The sequence below is a fragment of the Salvelinus fontinalis genome, chromosome 36, assembly GCF_029448725.1.
Source record: "Salvelinus fontinalis isolate EN_2023a chromosome 36, ASM2944872v1, whole genome shotgun sequence".
Taxonomy (NCBI): domain Eukaryota; kingdom Metazoa; phylum Chordata; class Actinopteri; order Salmoniformes; family Salmonidae; genus Salvelinus; species Salvelinus fontinalis.
In genome coordinates this window covers 7,953,996-7,973,006 of record NC_074700.1, presented here as the reverse complement: position 1 = coordinate 7,973,006, position 19,011 = coordinate 7,953,996, and the positions used below count along the sequence as shown (strand labels likewise).

The 19,011-nt window shown below is 42.0% G+C and overlaps 1 protein-coding gene across 1 annotated transcript; it reads right to left on the bottom strand.

The window, feature by feature from the left end:
- Positions 1-578: 578 nt before the first annotated feature.
- On the bottom strand, positions 579-18,482 carry LOC129835141 (zinc finger protein 239-like). The gene is made up of 8 exons (XM_055900549.1): positions 18,152-18,482; positions 17,589-17,791; positions 17,162-17,263; positions 16,953-17,048; positions 13,512-13,622; positions 13,191-13,311; positions 12,075-12,389; positions 579-4,575 (listed from the first exon to the last, which is right to left on the bottom strand). The coding sequence occupies exons 1-8, from the start codon at positions 18,171-18,173 to the stop codon at positions 3,563-3,565; spliced, it is 1,983 nt and encodes a 660-aa protein (XP_055756524.1). The 5' UTR covers positions 18,174-18,482; the 3' UTR covers positions 579-3,562.
- Positions 18,483-19,011: the final 529 nt, after the last annotated feature.

The following is a 19,011-nucleotide window of genomic DNA, read 5'->3' as shown; positions in this document are numbered from 1 at the left end:
TGGGCAGGGGCGTAGCCATGGGTGGCATAGGTACATCCACTTGGGAGCAAGACTCACCAACTGGGGAACATGCCCAGCCAATCCACACGAGTTTTTCCCCACAAAAGGGCTTTATTACAGACATAAACACTCCTCAGTATCATCAGCAGTCCGGGTGGTTGGTCTCAGATGATCCCACAGGTGAAGAAGCCGGATGTGGAAGTCCTGGGCTGGCATGGTGACACGTAGTCTGCCGTTGTTACGCCGGTTGGATGTACTGCCAAATTCTCTAAAAAACTGGAGGCGTAACATTCAATTCTCTGGCGGACATTCCTGCAGTCAGCATGCCAATTGCACACTCCCTCAAAACGTGAGACATTTGTGGCATTGTGTTGTGTGACAAAACTGTACATTTTAAAGTGGCCTTTATTGTCCCCAGCACAAGGTGCACCTGTGTAAAGAACATGCTGTTTAATCAGCTTCTTGATATGCCACACCTGTCAGGTGGATTGATTATCTTGGCCAAGAAGAAATGCTCACTAACAGAGATGTAAACAAATGTGGGCCAAAAAACAGAAATAAGCTTTTTGTGCATATAGAACATTTCTGGGATTTTTTTATTACAGCTCATGAAACATGGGACCAATGCTTTACATGATGCGTTTATCCTTTTGTTCAGTGTACATATTCACATATACAGTACAGTTAAATTAGATTTTTAGAAAGGAGGAGAGGTGCTGTAATAAAAGATGTTTGGTTTTTTTAAGCTAAAAACTTGCTTTTTGCTAGACTAACCTCTGGTGGCAGAGCATTCCACGATGACATGGCTCTAAACACAACTGAGCAACGCATTAAAATCTGTTTTTGGTTGGGTACAGTGAAGAAACCTATAGCGGCGTATGTATGTCTGAAATGTATGCAAATAGATTATACAAAGTGGTTAGGCATTTAAAACACAAATGTTTCTTAAAAATACTATTTATCTTCTAGTCTATTTCTCTTCAACCATGAAATACTATCATGCATGTTGTTGATGTTAGTTCTGTGTGTGCAGTTAAGGGCAAAGCGTGCTGCTTTGTTGAGCCAGCTGCAGCTTTGCTAGGCCTGTCTTTGCTGCACATGACCATATTAACAGACAGTAATCAAGACGGGACAAGATCAGAGCCTGAACAACTAGTACAGTTTGTGTGTCAAAAACACAAAACATCTTCACAACAACATTGTCAATATGACTTGACCATGATAACTGACCATCCAATGTTACTCCTAGGAGTACAGCTTCCTCAACTTGTTAAATGGTCACACCCTTTATGCACAACTCCAGATGAGGTTTAGGGCTAAGAGAAGGCTTTTGGTTTTAGATGCATTTAAGATCAGTTTGTTAATGTCCCATTCTGACACTGACTAACTCCTTGCTAACATGCTGACCCCACCGCTCGCGTTGCATTGCAAAATAAATGTACACATATACTACCGTTCAAAAGTTTGGCGTCACTTAGAAATGCCCTTGTTTTTGAGAAAAGCAAATTTGTTGTCCATTAAAATATCAAATTGATCAGAAATACAGTGTAGACACTGTTAATGTTTTAAATGACTATTGTAGCTGGAAACGGCAGATTTTTTATGGAATATCTACATAGGCGTACAGAGGCCCATTATGAGCAACGATCACTCCTGTGTTCCAATGGCATGTTGTGTTTGCTAATCCAAGTTTATAATTTTAAATCTTTGTGGTAATGCACCATAAAAGTTGGTTGCCAACCGCCATATGAAGTCCAATGAAGAAAAAGAAGGAAGGTGTAGACATGACGAGAAACAAATCCGGTTTACCGTTTTATCTGAGGATGAATTGTCGGAGTAGAGAACCTTGTGCAATTCAGGTAAAACAACAACCCAATGTTTATATCCCAGGACAAATTAACTAGCAACAGCAAGCTAAATTGCCATACATGTTTCATGCTTTTTGACCTGTCCACAAATTAATATAATTGGTTCAGAGTTTGTTTTGATATTTCAACCTGAGTGTCCTGATCGCGTCTGATGTGGGTGAACAAAATCAACTTGCATGCGGTTTGGTCAGCATGTAAGAGTCTTAGTGAGCTCACTGACTGTAGGTGCTGATGTGTAGTGTGTGCAATCATCAGCATGCATAATAATTGTAGTTTCTTGTAAAAAATAGAGAAGAGTTGGCCAAGGCAACTGCCCTGAGGGATACTCCACTGTACATATGATGTTAGAGAAGCTTCCACTGAAGAATACTCTTGAGTTCTAATGGATGTATAAGTAACTCTCCAACCATGTGATAGCAGGTGATGTAAAGCCATATGTGAATTTTTTTTAAAGACAAATTATGATCAATAACAAAGGCTGCACTGAAATCTAACAATACAGCTCCAACTATCTTATTATCCATTTATTTTAGCCAATCAGTCATCTGAGTTAGTGCAGTACAAGTTGAGTGCCCTTCCCTATATGCATGCTGCAAGTCAGTAGTTAGCTTGTTCTTTAAAAAAATGACATGGTATTTATTCAATGATACAAATGAAGTAAAAATTATTGATGACTTTTCTCATGATGCGCAACCCTCAAATTATACAAATGTAACAGCCTGAATGCACTGGACTTGAAACAATGATAAAAATGTAACCATGTGCCATTTAATGTATTATCTGACCAGCACTAGTGCTCCCAAATCAAAATTCCATGTGCATTCCACAGGTCACGTTTTGTGAGTGTTATTTTATTATTATTATTTTTTAAATCAAGATTACCAGAACTTTCACGGGACATCAGAGAGCTCCTAAAAAGGCACACTAGTGCCGGTTGGGAACCACTGGTTTAGCCAAGTCACCATAGTCACAAACTATGGATCTACTGATCATCACCACCTTAGTCCTGTACAGATCAATTTCCCTCAAGACCAGGAGTCTCAAACTCATTTTCTTCAGGGGCCACATTCTGTCTTCGCTGAGGTCCAGAGGGCCACACTGCAAATGTAATATATTACCATGCTGTCTAATTTCACAAAAACAGTACCCCTGTATCAATCTGTTGTGAAATGTTTGACCTTCCCTGACTGATTTCAGTGACTGTTAGTGGGCAGAATACAGTGAATATGTTTGTGCGATTACCTAATATATGGTGTTAAAAAGCTAGAGAAACCACTTAGAGAAACAAAGTAACCAATTACCTCATTAAAATAAAAATCATATTACGCGGTCATTAAATGCCTCGCCATCACAAAATAGCCAATTATCTTGCTACTATGAGAAATAAGTTATTACGATTTAAGTCAACTTATTCTAAAATAAAAATTATTATAATGGCCCGGGAATCATAAAGTTCCAATATAATGTGTGGTCTTAGATCATGGATACGGTTTCTCCCCTCTGGGCTCCCGAGTGGCGCAGTGGTCTAAAGACACTGCATCTCAGTGCTACCACAGCCGGCCGTGATTGGGAGTCCCATAGGGTGTAGGCCGTCATTGTAAGTAAGAATTTGTTCTTAACTGACTTGCCTAGTTAAATAAATAAAAAAAAGTGACAATTAAAAAATGTAAAATTAAAAAAAAAACACACTGTGGCTACGGCAACTCCTGTCCAACAAGGAGTGGTGGAACATTGTCTTTCTTTCTTTCCTTCTTTCTTGCTACACTTGGTGACTTGTGGTGGGCCGTACTGATATTACACACTGAAACCCGTACATTTGTGGCTGTTCCCCGATGAACCCGCTGGTGTACTTTCAGGTTGCCGCTTTCAGTGAATCTCCGATCGCACATTCTACACTGGTAAGGTTTCTCTCCTGTATGAATTCGCATGTGTCTGCTAAGGTCGCTGTGGGACGTGAAGCATTTGTCGCACTGTGTGCAGGAGAACGGCCGCTCACCAGTGTGGATCCGCCGATGTATTGTGAGATCGTAACATCTTCTAAACCTCTTCCCACAATGCTCACAGCTTTTGGGGCGTTCATCCGTGTGTGTTCGGGAGTGTACCAACAAGGCACCTGAAGTACTAAAACTCTTTCCACAAACGGTACATAAGAACGGCTTCTCCCCTCTATGCCACCGGAGGTGACCTATCAGTATTTGATGTTGAATAAATCCCTTCCCACATATAGAACAGACAAAAGGTCGCTCCCCGGTGTGTGTGCGTACATGTGATTGTAAAGTTCCCGCAGACCTAAAGCCTCTGCCACAATGTGAGCAAACATATGGCCTTTCTCCAGTGTGAACTCGATGGTGCTGTTTTAGAGCCACCTTTGTTTTGTATCTCTTCTCACACTGGTCACAATGGAAGGGCTTCACCTCAGAGTGAACGGTTTCGTGTCGTCTCAGCTCATATGAACATTTGTGACCCTTCCCACACTGGGAGCAGATGTACTTGTTCTTCCTGGTCTTCTTGGCTGAGGAGCTTTCCGTCTCACTGACAGGCAGGACGTTGTTCTCAGCTCCAGCTTCTCCAGAGCCCAGGATCCCACTGTCCTCCTTTGGATGGTTCTTCTTGATGTGCTCCTGAAGGGTGAGCCATCTCCTGTTGGAGAACTGGCACTGTGAGCAGGAAAAGCCCTGGGACTGGGGTGGCTTGGCTTTAGCTTGTCCTGCAGGTAGAAAACACAGGAGAGTGAAATAAGGGCTGCTGAGTTCAAAGTATCATTGCAGATTGTTGTCAGTAGCCGAAGAGGCGATAATATAAAGATTTAGGTTTATTCATGCAGAAATCTGTGCACTAAATAGATCAAAACTAGTGGAGCTGTGCATTAAGAAATGTTTAAAATAAGTGACTACCGACTATGGGTGTGGCGGTCACAAAATTGTCAGCCGATGATTGTCTAGTAAATAAAGTCTAATTCATCCATGTAATATAGCCTACACCTTCACAATAAATCCATTATTTATTTTAGACAGGTCTAAAGAAACATGATATGAAGAAAATGTAATCTATTTCAGAAGAACAGAATAGCATACTGAGTTGTCCTGATGTGGCTATGTTAAATGGCTATGGGCTACACTAGTTAATTTAGTAGACAAGATTTTCTTAGAATTCCATGGCATTATTTTATAGTATAAAGTATACAATTGAACAAAGCTGAATAAAATAGAAAGGATATTTTCTGCAAACGATTTGAGGGAGTGCGCACATGCAACTATTCTGTGTTGAGAGGCCAACAAAGAAATAGGTACTCCTACAGTGGGGCAAAAAAGTATTTAGTCAGCCACCAATTGTGCAAGTTCTCCCACTTAAAAAGATGAGAGAGGCCTGTAATTTTCATCATAGGTACACTTCAACTATGACAGACAAAATGAGAAAAAAAATCCAGAAAATCCATCACATTGTAGGATTTTTAATGAATTTATTTGCAAATTATGGTGGAAAATAAGTATTTGGTCAATAACAAAAGTTTCTCAATACTTTGTTATATACCCTTTGTTGGCAATGACAGAGGTCAAATGTTTTCTGTAAGTCTTCACAAGGTTCACACACACTGTTGCTGGTATTTTGGCCTATTCCTCCATGCAGATCTCCTGGAAGGAAGGAGGTTTTCACTCAAAATCTCACGATACATGGCCCCATTCCTTCTGTCCTTTACACGGATCAGTCGTCCTGGTCCCTTTGCAGAAAAACAGCCCCAAAGCATGATGTTTCCACCCCCATGCTTCACGGTAGGTATGGTGTTCTTTGGATGCAACTCAGCATTCTTTGTCCTCCAAACACGACGAGTTGAGTTTTTACCAAAAAGTTATATTTTGGTTTCATCTGACCATATGACATTCTCCCAATCTTCTTCTGGATCATCCAAATGCTCTCTAGCAAACTTCAGATGGGCCTGGACATGTACTGGCTTAAGCAAGGGGACACGTCTGGCACTGCAGGATTTGAGTCCCTGGCGGCGTAGTGTGTTACTGATGGTAGGCTTTGTTACTTTGGTCCCAGCTCTCTGCAGGTCATTCACTAGGTCCCCCCGTGTGGTTCTGGGATTTTTGCTCACCGTTCTTGTGATCATTTTGACCCCATGGGGTGAGATCTTGCGTGGAGCCCCAGATCGAGGGAGATTATCAGTGGTCTTGTATGTCTTCCATTTCCTAATAATTGCTCCCACAGTTGATTTCTTCAAACCAAGCTGCTTACCTATTGCAGATTCAGTCTTCCCAGCCTGGTGCAGGTCCAAACCCTACAATTTTGTTTCTGGTGTCCTTTGACAGCTCTTTGGTCTTGGCCATAGTGGAGTTTGGAGTGTGACTGTTTGAGGTTGTGGACAGGTGTCTTTTATACTGATAACAAGTTCAAACAGGTGCCATTAATACAGGTAACGAGTGGAGGACAGAGGAGCCTCTTAAAGAAGGTCTGTGAGAGCCAGAAATCTTGCTTGCTTGTAGGTGACCAAATACTTATTTTCCACCATAATTTGCAAATAAATTCATTAAAAATCCTACAATGTGATTTTCTGGATTTTTTTTCGACATTTTGTCTGTCATAATTTAAGTGTACCTATGATAAAAATTACAGGCCTCTCTCATCTTTTTAAGTGGGAGAACTTGCACAATTGGTGGCTGACTAAATACTTTTTTGCCCCACTGTATATGCTTAATTTCAAGTTAATGTAACTTTAGTTGTTCTACAAACATTGGGCTATATGTTTAGATTTGTAATACATTGTAAGGCTGCATGATGCGTCTCTAATGATGATTTGAAAAAAAGTTGCTTGAAAGGCATGAGCTCGGCTTTGTTTTTTGCGCAGGCTGTACACACTTGATCAGTCTCATTCACAATTTGATAAGCACTTGAAAATGCCTCGTATTTCAGAGTGGCATCCCCTTTGTGTGGCCGTAATGCACCCTAAAACAATCTATGCCTTTTGCGGCCAGTGGCCATTGTGCCCTTCTCCCAGAGTGAGGAGCACTCTGAATCACCGCTCACTCACATGGCTCTCCATCACATGATCAGGTCTTTCTCACAGGCTACTAGTGAAGACAGACACACCGGGGACGCAAGTGCGCGCGTCCTGATCCAATTCCGAGGTGCATATTGAAGATATTGGAAGAACTGTCCACATTTACTTTGTCAGCCATCAAGATGAGCAGGCCTAACAAACAGCAAAAGCACTAGCCTATGTCAATCTACTATCCCCCACAGTACAAAAGTCAACCTATTCTGTGCGAGAAATAAGTATTGCAAACATAGTCTGGGACTGTGGTGCGATGCGATAGACCCCAAATGAATACAACCACTAACATCAAAAAACGCTTTTACGCTATGTGGCTGACGCAACAGATCAGAACGCTTAGCTTAAAATGTTGATAAACTAGGCCTCCCGGGTGCATCGCAGTGCCACCAGAGACTCTGGGTTCGAGCCCAGGCTCTGTCGCAGCCGGCCGTGACCAGGAGGTCCATGGGGTGACGCGCAATTGGCCTAGCGGCGTCCGGGTTAGGGACGGTTTGGCCGGTAGGGATATCCTTGTCTCATCACGCACTAGCGACTCCTGTGGCGGGCCGGGCGCAGTGCACGCTGACCAGGTCGCTGGGCGTACGGTGTTTCCTCCGACACATTGGTGCGGCTGGCTTCCGGGTTGGATGCGCGCTGTGTTAACTTCTTTGGGACAGGGGGGCCCGTATTGAGTAGCTTGGATAAAAAGGTGCCCAGAGTAAACTGCCTGCTACTCTGTCCTAAAAGCTAGAATATGCATATATTAGTAGATTTGGAAAGAAAACACAGTTTCTAAAACTGTTTGAATGATATGTGAGTATAACAGAATCCATATGGCAGGCAAAAACCTGAGAAATCCAACCAGGAAGTGGGAAATATGAGGTTTGTAGGTTTTCAAGTCTTTGCCTATCCAAGATACAGTGGAAATGGGATCATATTGCACTTCCTAAGGCTTCCGCTAAATGTCAACAGTCTTTAGAACCTTGTTTGATGCTTCTACTATAAAGGAGGGGGGAATGAGAGTGGATTGAGTCAGAGGTCTGGCAGAGTGCCACGAGCTGGTCACACGCATTCTCATCACTGGTAGCTTGCGTTCCATTGCATTTCTGAAGACAAAGGAATTATCCGGTTGGAACATTATTGAAGATTTATGATAAAAACATCATTAAAGATTGATTCTATACTTAGTTTGACATGTTTCTACGAACTGTAATATGACTTTTCGTCTGAACTTTTGCCTGGACCTGCCAGTGCATCGCCAGTTTGGATTGTGTACTAAACGCGCGAACAAAAGGTGGTGTTTGGACATAAATGGACTTTATCGAACAAATCAAACATTTGTGGAACTGGGATTCCTGTGAGTGCATTCTGATGAAGATCAGTGAATATTTAAGTGAATATTTATAATGCTATTTCTGACTTTGTTGACTCCACAACATGGCTGATATCCCTTTGGCTTGCTTGGTCTCTGAGCGCTGTACTCAGATTATTGCATAGTGTGCTTTTCGGTAAAGCTTTTTTGAAATCTGACAGCGGTTGCATTAAGGAGAAGTTTATCTAAAGTTCCATGCATAACACATGTATTTTCATCAACATTTATAATGAGTATTTATGTAAATTGATGTGGCTCTCTGCAAAATCACTGGATGTTTTGGAAGCAAAACATTACTGAACGTAACGCGCCAATGTAAACTCAGATTTTTGGATATAAATATGAACTTTATCGAACAAAACATACATGTATTGTGTAACATGAAGTCCTATGAGTGTCATCTGATGAAGATCAAAGGTTAGTGATTAATTTTCTCTCTATGCTTTTTGTGACTCCTCTCTTTGGCTGGAAAAATGGCTGTTTTTCTGTGGCTATGTAATGAACTAACATAATCGTTTGGTGTGCTTTCGTCGTAAAGCCTTTTTGAAATCTGACACATTGGCTGGATTCACAACAAGTGTAACTTTAATTTGGTGTATTGCATGTGTGATTTCATGAAAGTTAAATTTTTATAGTTATTTATTTGAATTTGGCGCTCTGCATTGTCACTGGATGTTGGCCATGCGGGACGCTAGCGTCCAATATATCCCAGAGAGGCTAACCTTTTCTCAATAGGGGGTGCTGTTTTCACTTTGCAAAAATTCCGTTCCCAAATTAAACTGCCTCGTACTCAATTCTTGCTCGTACAATATGCATATTATTATTACTATTGGATAGAAAACACTCTAGTTTCTAAAACCGTTTGAATTATATCTGTGAGTAAAACAGAACTCAAGTTGGAGCAATTTTCCTGTGAGGAAGTGAGAAATCTGAAATCAGGCAGGCTGTTCTGGGGTCAGTTTATTCATTTGCATGTCTTCTATTGGTCGAGATGCACTGCATACACCTTCCCCTAGATGTCAGCAAATAGTGAGAATTGGAATGGAGTTGCTAGGCAGATCTGAGGCCATATAAATGGGCTTGGAACGTGGGGTGCAGTCTTTTCAACATTCGCCATGACGCAAGACAGACCTCAGGATTGCGTTCTGGAAAGCTCCCGTTACAGGCCTTAGATATATCCGGCTCTGATTTTATTCGATATAGGTGTTAAAGACATCATAATGTTGTTATTTTAAACCGAGTTATATCAGTTTATAGCGATTTTCGGATATTTCTTAGTGCTGCGTTATAGTGAGTTGGACACGTCTTCGCCACATGGCTAATGTTTACTGCTAATTCCAAAGTTGAAGGCGACAATCTACAACCGAGCAACGATTCCTCTGGACAAAGGACAACTTGCCCAAGATTCTGATGGGAGCTCATCAAAAAGTAAGAAGTATTTATGATGTTAATTCGTTGTTCTGTTGAAAAATGTAAAACTCCTATTCCGCCATTAATTTCGGTGCGGTCTCGCTTTAACGCACGCTGTATGTCGTAGTAACGTTAATTTAAAAAATCTAACACAGCGGTTGCATTAAGAACTAATGTATCTTTCATTTGCTGTCCAACCTGTATTTTTTAGTCAAGTTTATGATTAGTTAATGATTAGATTAGGTGCCTCTCCCAAGATTTCTCCCAACATTTTGTTGGCAGCTTGGCTACTATTCTCATTGTATAACCACGATTTGTGCCGTTAAATATGCACATTTTCGAACAAACTCTATATGTATTGTGTAATATGATGTTATAGGACTGTCATCTGAAGAAGTTTGAGAAGGTTAGTGAAAAGATTTAAATCTTTTGCTGGTTTATTCGTTATCGCTATTGTTGGCTTGATTCAATGCTGTTGTGTGGTTGGCTATTGTAGTAAGCTAATATAATGCTATATTGTGTTTTCGCTGTAAAACACTTAACAAATCTGAAATATTGGCTGGATTCACAAGATGTTTGTCTTTCATTTGCTGTACGCTGTGTATTTTTCATAAATGTTTTATGATGAGTATTTAGGTAATTCACGTTGGTCTCTGTAGTTATTCTAGTTGCTTTGGTGAGAGTTGTGATGGTGGCTGCAATGTAAAACTATGATTTATACCTGAAATATGCAAATTTCTCTAACAAAACATATACTATACAATAAATATGTTATCAGACTGTCATCTGATGAAGTTGTTTCTTGGTTAGTGACTATTTATATCTTTATTTGGTCGAAATTGTGAAAGCTACCTATGCAGGAAAAAAATGGTGGAGAAAAAAAAGTTGTGTCTTTTGCTATCGTGGTTAGCTAATAGAAATACATATTGTGTCTTCCCTGTAAAACATTTTAAAAATCAGAAATGATGGCTGGATTCACAAGATGTGTATCTTTCATCTGGTGTCTTGGACTTATGATTTAATGATATTTAGATGCTAGTATTTACTTGTGACGCTAGGCTATGCTAGTCAGCTTTTTTACTGATGGGGGTGCTCCCGGATCCGGGATTGTGTGGAAGTAGACGTTACGAAGCAGTGCGGCTTGGTTGGGTTGTGTTTCAGAGGACGCATGGCCCTCGACCTTCGTCTCTCCCGAGCCCGTACGGGAGTTGTAGCTATGAGACAAGACAGTAATGACTAACAATTGGATACTACGAAATTGGGGAGAAGGGGGTAAAAAAAAAAGTCCTTCACATTATAAGCGCAGCAATGCGCACATGGTAGTAGGCTATAAGCACAAATGTTGCATTAACAGGAAAACACCATTATCAAAAGTGACCGCAAATGCAATGTACTGCTTTTATTGTAGATATGCATTTTTAAAATGGTGAAAATTATCTTCCCCAAATTTGAAACTCACATGCTGCTTATGTATGACAGTTAGGCTCTAACCCCTTGTAAAACTGATTAATGTGCTTAATTTTAAGTTAGTTGGCCACTTTAGTTGTGATACAAACCTTATTAAAACATATAGGCATATGTGCTAAGCTACATGAAGTGTACAACTGTGATTCGAAAAAGTCGCAAAAAAAAAAAAAGGCATTGTTTCTTATGCTGGGCATCATTCATTCATCAAGTGATAGGCTAATATTGTCACCCATCAGAATATTCTTGATTTAATCTTGTCTTTACATATACTAAATAATATGTGTGAAATTTGTTTTGATTCAGAATGGACCATTATCATGCACCTGTATCGAAAAAGCACATGTCATCTATGCACTTAAATAGTGACTGGAGGATGCTTTTCGCGTAGTTAATTTTCATCCCAGCCAGGTAGGCTATACTCCTGTTGTAAATACATGCAATTTGCTTAATGTTAGGAAAGTGGAGAAATAAAAATAGTACGCCTAGTCTATAGAAAGCTGATGGGATCCTCCTCTTTTTAGTGGAGAACATCACTCTATTTTCTTGAGCAATTACATAGCATATAGAAATGTTGCGCAACATGAGCTCATGAATTGTTTAATTAGATTTTCGATTACATTTGCATTGATGTCAGGGTGATTAGAGGGACAATAGAGTGCTGAGTAAAAAGCAGATAGCAAGTTAGGTAGGCTACTAATGACCAGCAGCAGCATCAGAGCTTGGAGAAGCCTAATTACCGTAACTAAGCGGTCACGTGGAATTTGACTGCCTTCATGACTTGTGACCGCCAATGTGGCGGTAATACGGTCACCGCAACATCCCTACTACTGACCCCACTCTACTACTGGACAAAGTAATCAACTTCACCAACTCAGTTCGCCAGTGTATGGATGTATGCAATGTATTCCGCCCTGAATTTCCTTACCATTGATGGCCACTAATGATGGCTGTTTCTGCTGCCCAGAGTTCCCAGAGGATTCCCCAGCCTCTTCCAGTCTTTCAGCGCCCCCATCACTTCCCTCATTGGCGTCTTCGTCCTCCCCACTGACTTCTTGCTGTCCCTCACCACACTCCTGTTCTTTCAGTCCTTCAGCCTCTTCCTTCTCTCCCTTTCTCCTCACATCACTCTCGTTCTTCACCGTGCCTTCTTCTATGCCTCTTTTGGTATGCTTAGACTTCAGTGAGGGAGCGAGGAAGGACAACGTGGACAGGATGTTATCAGAGTCATAGAATAAAAAATCTGGAAGAGAAACCACGTTTACACCCAGTTTTTATGCAAGTCATACCGTATATGGAATGTAAAATCAGGACAGCTTTTTTATAAATGTATAGATAATTTGTTCGTTTGACATGATGGGAGTTTTTGGTGCACGAAAATGTATTATGGGAGAAACGTCTTGATGCACAAATATTGACATAGTAACCACCAAATCGAAGTAAACTTTGTCATGTGATGTGTGGTCTTCCTTCTACAACTCGGGAAACCATGCAGTTTATTAAGCTACAGATTAAATAAATGAACTTCACAGGGTGGTGAAATTGCACAGTGCTGAGCTTGATGCTCCTTTCCAATAAATATAGGTGGTGACATGAAGGTCGATGCTAAGCTGCCATTAGACAAATATTCCTTGCTCTTATGCATAATATTCTCATGTTGACTAGACTACCTGCACTGCATCTGCGAGCTGTTGGCTGGCACATTTGTGACAAAACTATCGGTGATGTTGAAAATGCGATGGAAAAACATTGAACTTTAGATTTTTATTCGGTACATGAAAACCTAAAGTATAGTGTGTGACTGCATCATCACCCACTGACTTATATATCCGCATTAACACAGTTTGGTGAAAACACCACTGGTGGGAACACTTTCTTTATGCAGATTTTTTAATATTCGCATGAAAATCTGTCACCAATTGGATGGAAACCTAACCAGAGAGAGAGAATCCAAATAACTCCAAATTCTCTTTCAGGATAATCCCCCACAGGTATTTCACCCAGAGGTTAACAAGTTCAAATAGATCACCTGAGAGATCCTAACCTTTTTTTAGGTGGCCCAGATTTCTATGATGCTGCAGCAGTGTCTTCAGATGCTCAGGATCAGAGAAAGACTGCTGACACTCTTCCAGATCTGTAGGGGTCAGGTTGAGAATGGATGCTGTCTGAGAGGGAGAGAAGAATAAGCATGTCTGAAAAACAGAGAAAAGCGCAGTCCAATCCCACATGACCCCTAGCCACTACCCCATTGTTTATTTATTCATGGAATAGGGTCCTTTAAAATTACAATAAATCCTACATTTTAAGCAAGTGTACAAATGAACTTCAACATGTTTTAGATGATCTAATAGGATGGAGACAGTACCTGAGTAAAGCTGGGCACTGGCATCATCTCCTCCAGTCTGTCAAAGAACTGCCACACCAGTATCTGCAGCGCTGTGTCATACCTAGTGCTGTACTGTACAGGGAACACCTCCTTTAACACAGAGGTAGAAAGGGAGAGTCAAGTGGTTTTAGCTAAGGCATATGTAGAAATGTAATGATATTCAATATTTGCCATGAAGTCATACTAGTCCTTTGAACAGAAAATGGCGCCTCAAGAAATGGCAGCAGTTTTACGGGCGCCCAACCAATTGTGCTATTATGCGTTTTATTTTGTGGAATTTGAAACTTATTTCGTACATAATGTTTCTGCCACCGTATCTTACGGCAAAAAAGAGCTTCTGGATGTCAGGACAGCGATCACTCACCTCGGATTAGATGAAGATTTTTTCTTCAACAAGCAGGACATTCTCCAAACACCTGACAAGGCCAACATCCCAGTTATTTGCAAGAGGAAGAGACGCAGATACAGAGGACAGAGCGGGATGCCTCGTAAGGATCCGCAAAAGGCGAGTGGGAAAGCTGCCGCTACCGTCCATATTGCTTGCCAACGTGCAATCATTGGACAATAAATTAGACGAGGCACGATCACAAATATCCTACCAACGGGACATCATAAACTGTAGTATCCTGTTTCACGGAATCGTGGCTGAATGACGACATGGATTTTCAGCTAGCGGGATATACGCTGCACCGGCAAGATAGAACAGCTCACTCCGGTAAGACGAGGGGGGGCGGTCTGTGCATATTTGTAAACAACAGCTGGTGCACAAAATCTAAGGAAGTCTCTAGATTTTGCTTGCCTGAAGTAGAGTATCTTGTGATATATTGCAGGCCACACTACTTGCCTAGAGAGTTTTCCGCTATACTTTGTGTGGCTGTTTATTTATCACCACAGACGGATGCTGGCACTAAGACCACACTCAGTCAGCTGTATAAGAAAATAAGCAAACAGGAAACCACTCACCCAGAGGCAGCGCTCCTAGTGGACAGAGACTTTAATGCAGGGAAACTTAAATCAGTTCTACCTAATTTCTATCAACATGTTAAATGTGCAACCGGAGGGAATAAAATTCTACATCACCTGTACTCCACACACAGAGACGCGTACAAAGCTCTCCCACGCCCTCTGTTTTGGTAAATCCGATCACAACTCTATCCTCCTGATTCCTGCTTACAGGAAAAAAATTAAAGCAGGAAGCACCAGTGACTCGGTCTATAAAAAAGTGGTCAGATGAAACAGATACTAAACTACAGGACTGTTTTGCTATCGCAGACTGGAACATGTTCTGGGATTCATCCGATGGCATTGAGGAGTACACCACATCAGTCACTGGCTTTATCAATAAGTGCATCGAGGACGTCGTCCCCACAGTGACAGTACGTACATACCCCAACCAGAAGCTATTCGGCGCACGCTTTCAAGGTGAGGGACTCTAATCCAGAAGCTTATAAGAACTCCTGCTATGCCCTGTGACGAACCATCAAACAGGCAAAGCGTCAATACAGGGCTAAGATTGAATCGTACTACACCGGCTCCGACCCTCGTCTTATGTGGCAGGGCTTGCTATTACAGACTACAAAGGGAAGCACAGCCACGAGCTACCCAGTGACACAAGCCTACCAGATTAGCTAAATCACTTCTATGCTCGCTCGAGGCAAGCAACACTGAGGCATGCATGAGAGCTTCAGCTGTTCCAGACGACTGTATGATCACGCTCTCCGTAGCCGACGTGAGTAAGACCTTTAAACAGGTCAACATTAACAAGGCTGCGGGGCCAGATGGATTACCAGGACGTGTGCTCCAGGCATTTGCTGACCAACTGGCAAGTGTCTTCACTGACATTTTCAACATGTCCCTGATTAAGTCTGTAATACCAACATTTTTCAAGCAGACCACCATAGTCCCTGTGTCCAATAACACCAAGGCAACCTGCCTAAATGACAACAGACCCGTAGCACTCACGTCCATAGCCATGAAGTGCTTTGAAAGGCTGGTAATGGCTCACATCAACACCATTATCCCAGAAACCCTAGACCCACTCCAATTTGCATACCGCCCAAACAGGTCCACAGATGATGCAATCTATATTGCACTCCACAATGCCCTTTCCCACCTGGACAAAAGGAACACCTATGTGAGAATGTTATTCATTGACTACAGCTCAGCGTTCAACATCATAGTACCCTCAAATCTCATCACTAAGCTAAGGATCCTGGGATAAAAACCTCCCTCCGCAACTGGATCCTGGATTTCTTGACGGGCCGCCCCCAGGTGGTGAGGGTAGGCAGCAACACATCTGCCACGCTGATCCTCAACACTGGAGCCCCCCAGGGGTGCGTGCTCAGTCCCCTCCTGTACTCCCTGTTCACCCACGACTGCACGGCCAGGCACAACTCCAACACCATCATTAAGTTTGCAGACGACACAACAGTGGTAGGCCTGATCACCGACAAGACAGCCTATAGGAAGGAGGTCAGAGACCTGGCCGGGTGATGCCAGAATAACAACCTATCCCTCAACGTAACCAAGACTAAGGAGATGATTGTGGACTACAGGAAAAGGAGCACCCCCCCATTCTCATCGACGGGCTGTAGTGGAGCAGGTTGAGAGCTTCAAATTCCTTTGTGTCCACATCAACAACAAACTATCATGGTCCAAACACACCAAGAGAGTCGTGAAGAGGGCACGACAAAGCCTATTCCCCCTCAGGAAACTAAAAAGATTTGGCATGGGTCCACAGATCCTCAAAAGGTTCTACAGCTGCAACATCGAGAGCATCCTGACTGGTTGCATCACTGCCTGGTACGGCAATTGCTCGGCCTCCAACCGCAAGGCACTAGAGGGTAGTGCGTACGGCCCAGTACATCACTGGGGCTAAGCTGCCTGCCATCCAGGACCTCTACACCAGGCGGTGTCAGAGGAAGGCCCTAAAAATTGTCAAAGACCGCCGGCACCCCAGTCATAGACTTTTCTCTCTACTACCACATGGCAAGAGGTACCGGAGTGCCAAGTCAAGGACAAAAAGGCGTCTCAACAGTTTTTACCCCTAAGCCATAAGACTCCTGAACAGGTAATCAAATGGCTACCCGGACTATTTGCACTGTGTGCCCCCCCCCAACCCCTCTTTTACGCTGCTGCTACTCTCTGTTTATCATATATGCATAGTTGCTTTAACTATACATTCATGTACATACTACCTCAATCAGTCCGACTAACCGGTGCCTGTATGTAGCCTCGCTAATGTTATTTTTCATTATTTCTTTACTTACCTATTGTTCACCTAATACCTTTTTTGCACTGTTGGTTAGAACCTGTAAGTAAGCATTTCACTATAAGGTCTACACTCGTTTTCGGTGCACGTGACAAATAAACTTTGATTTGAAAGAGGGATTTATGACATGAAGATGTTAGATATCTCACCTGAAAAAAGTGTTCCCTCTTCATTGAGTCTTCTAGCAGAGTTTGGACCAGATCCACAAAGTTATCCTTTGAGGCCTCCACTTCTGTGTCTTTGCTCTGAATATGTAAATCACACACAAAACAACTGTAACCATCTACAATGAGAACTAGGTAAAGCAGACTTGCCATTACCAGACTGGTGTGTTTTACACATATTACAGGTTACTTACCCCTTTATGTGTTGTGCATGAATGGATTCTGTCCAGGTGGGGCTGGATGATTTTGTAGCCAGCTGGGCTAGACTCCACATCACGACACAATTCAAGAACCAGCTGACACAGAAGATGTATGCATTAATAAGAGTTGCCTGAACAATTTATATACTGAGGAAACAAACAGTCAAATATGTAACTGATCATGAGTGAACAGAAGTTGAGTAAATTGTGATGAGAGCGATCTTCTGTCAGCATCCCTTGTCTCTGATTCAGAGGGGTTAGGTTAAATGCGGAAGACACATTTCGGTTGAATACATTCAGTCGTGCAAATGACTAGGTAACCCCTTTCATCATACTTAAGTGGTAGACTTTTTCAAATGTTATTCTCCTGACTCCTACAGCGTACACCATTACTAACTCTCAGCACTTCCACCAGTCTCACCCTCGCTCTCAGTCCCAGGATGAGTTGGACCCTCTGCTTGAGCGTCAGGAGCTCCGGAACCATCTCTGTCACCAGAGTCACAAACTCCTCCAGCTTCCCATACTGCATCACGTTACGCTGCTGAGCCACTTGCCACATGGATGCAGACATCAGACGTAGTGGTGGCACCAGGAGACGCAGGGAGGATAGAGGGAGATGGGGACCTGTCACCAGAGGAGGAAGTTAGACAGCTCATGTTAGTACTCTCCACTGTTTTCATGTGGCATTTGAGTCTGTAAAAAAAAATGGCTATATGTTTGAAAGTACAGTGTGAGTGTCAAGTCTCATGGGCAGCGTTTAGACAGGCAGCCCAATTCTGATCTTTTGACCAACCACATATTTGCAGAACTCATCTGATTGGTCAAAACACCAATTAGTGAAACAAGATCAAAAATGGGCTGCCAGTCCTTGCACATTTTAGCTAACTATTGGTATTTGTCCAGCCGTTAGCTTACAAGAGTGGCAGGGTCAGGCTTGTCGACGTTACAGACAATAAAAACCATTAACATAACAATTCTACAAACCTGAAAATGTTGTAGGGTCCATTTCCCCATTCACTTGGGGAAACTTTCCAATTAGCTAGCAGGTACGGCAAAGGGTGATTTTAAATGTTCGCTAGCTAACTATTCATTGCCAGCAAAACATCATCGACAGCTGGCCTGGCGAGTAAACAATGTGTCTCCCTAAGACATGGTTTTACTGTTTTCTTAACTACTAGGCTCAGCTTGTCACAACCGTTTAACTAGCAAATACTTTTTTTCTGCAACCAGAAATGTTTTCAAACGAGTCTCTGCAGCCTTTCTTCAACACGCTCAATTTCTTCCGCATTATGTGAGTCACGTGTTATGCAGCAGAGCCTCCCATTAGCTCCAGTGACCCCAACAAGGTGTATCATTTAAAGTAAACCACTGGGGGGAGGCAGAAACCTATCAAATTAAAAACGGCTCTACGTCTTAATTGTTAATCGTGACTTCCTCTCTTTAGCTTCTTGCCTCGCTTTTATCGTGTGAAGTTAGGTTTGTGGATATTTGTTTGTCATTTATGTTATTTTTAACACCAGCAAAACATTCGTTTAGATAGATGCTTAGGGCACAACTGTGTTATTGAGGGGGCGATATAGAATAGGTAGCATTTTTGGGGGCCTCATCAAAAGATCACACACCTTTGTGATTCCATGTACAACATACATGACGTGTTAATATGTCCAGGACGAGTTTGGTTTCCAACCGTTCATCGTAATCAATTTACATCCAACCACAGAAAGTCGCATGAGCAATTCAACACAAATATGGATGAAGAAAATGTAAGATACTAAAACCCTTTTAATTAACTGAAACTGTATGGCTAATAATCAAAATCTATTGCAATAGTTATAAGAATCACA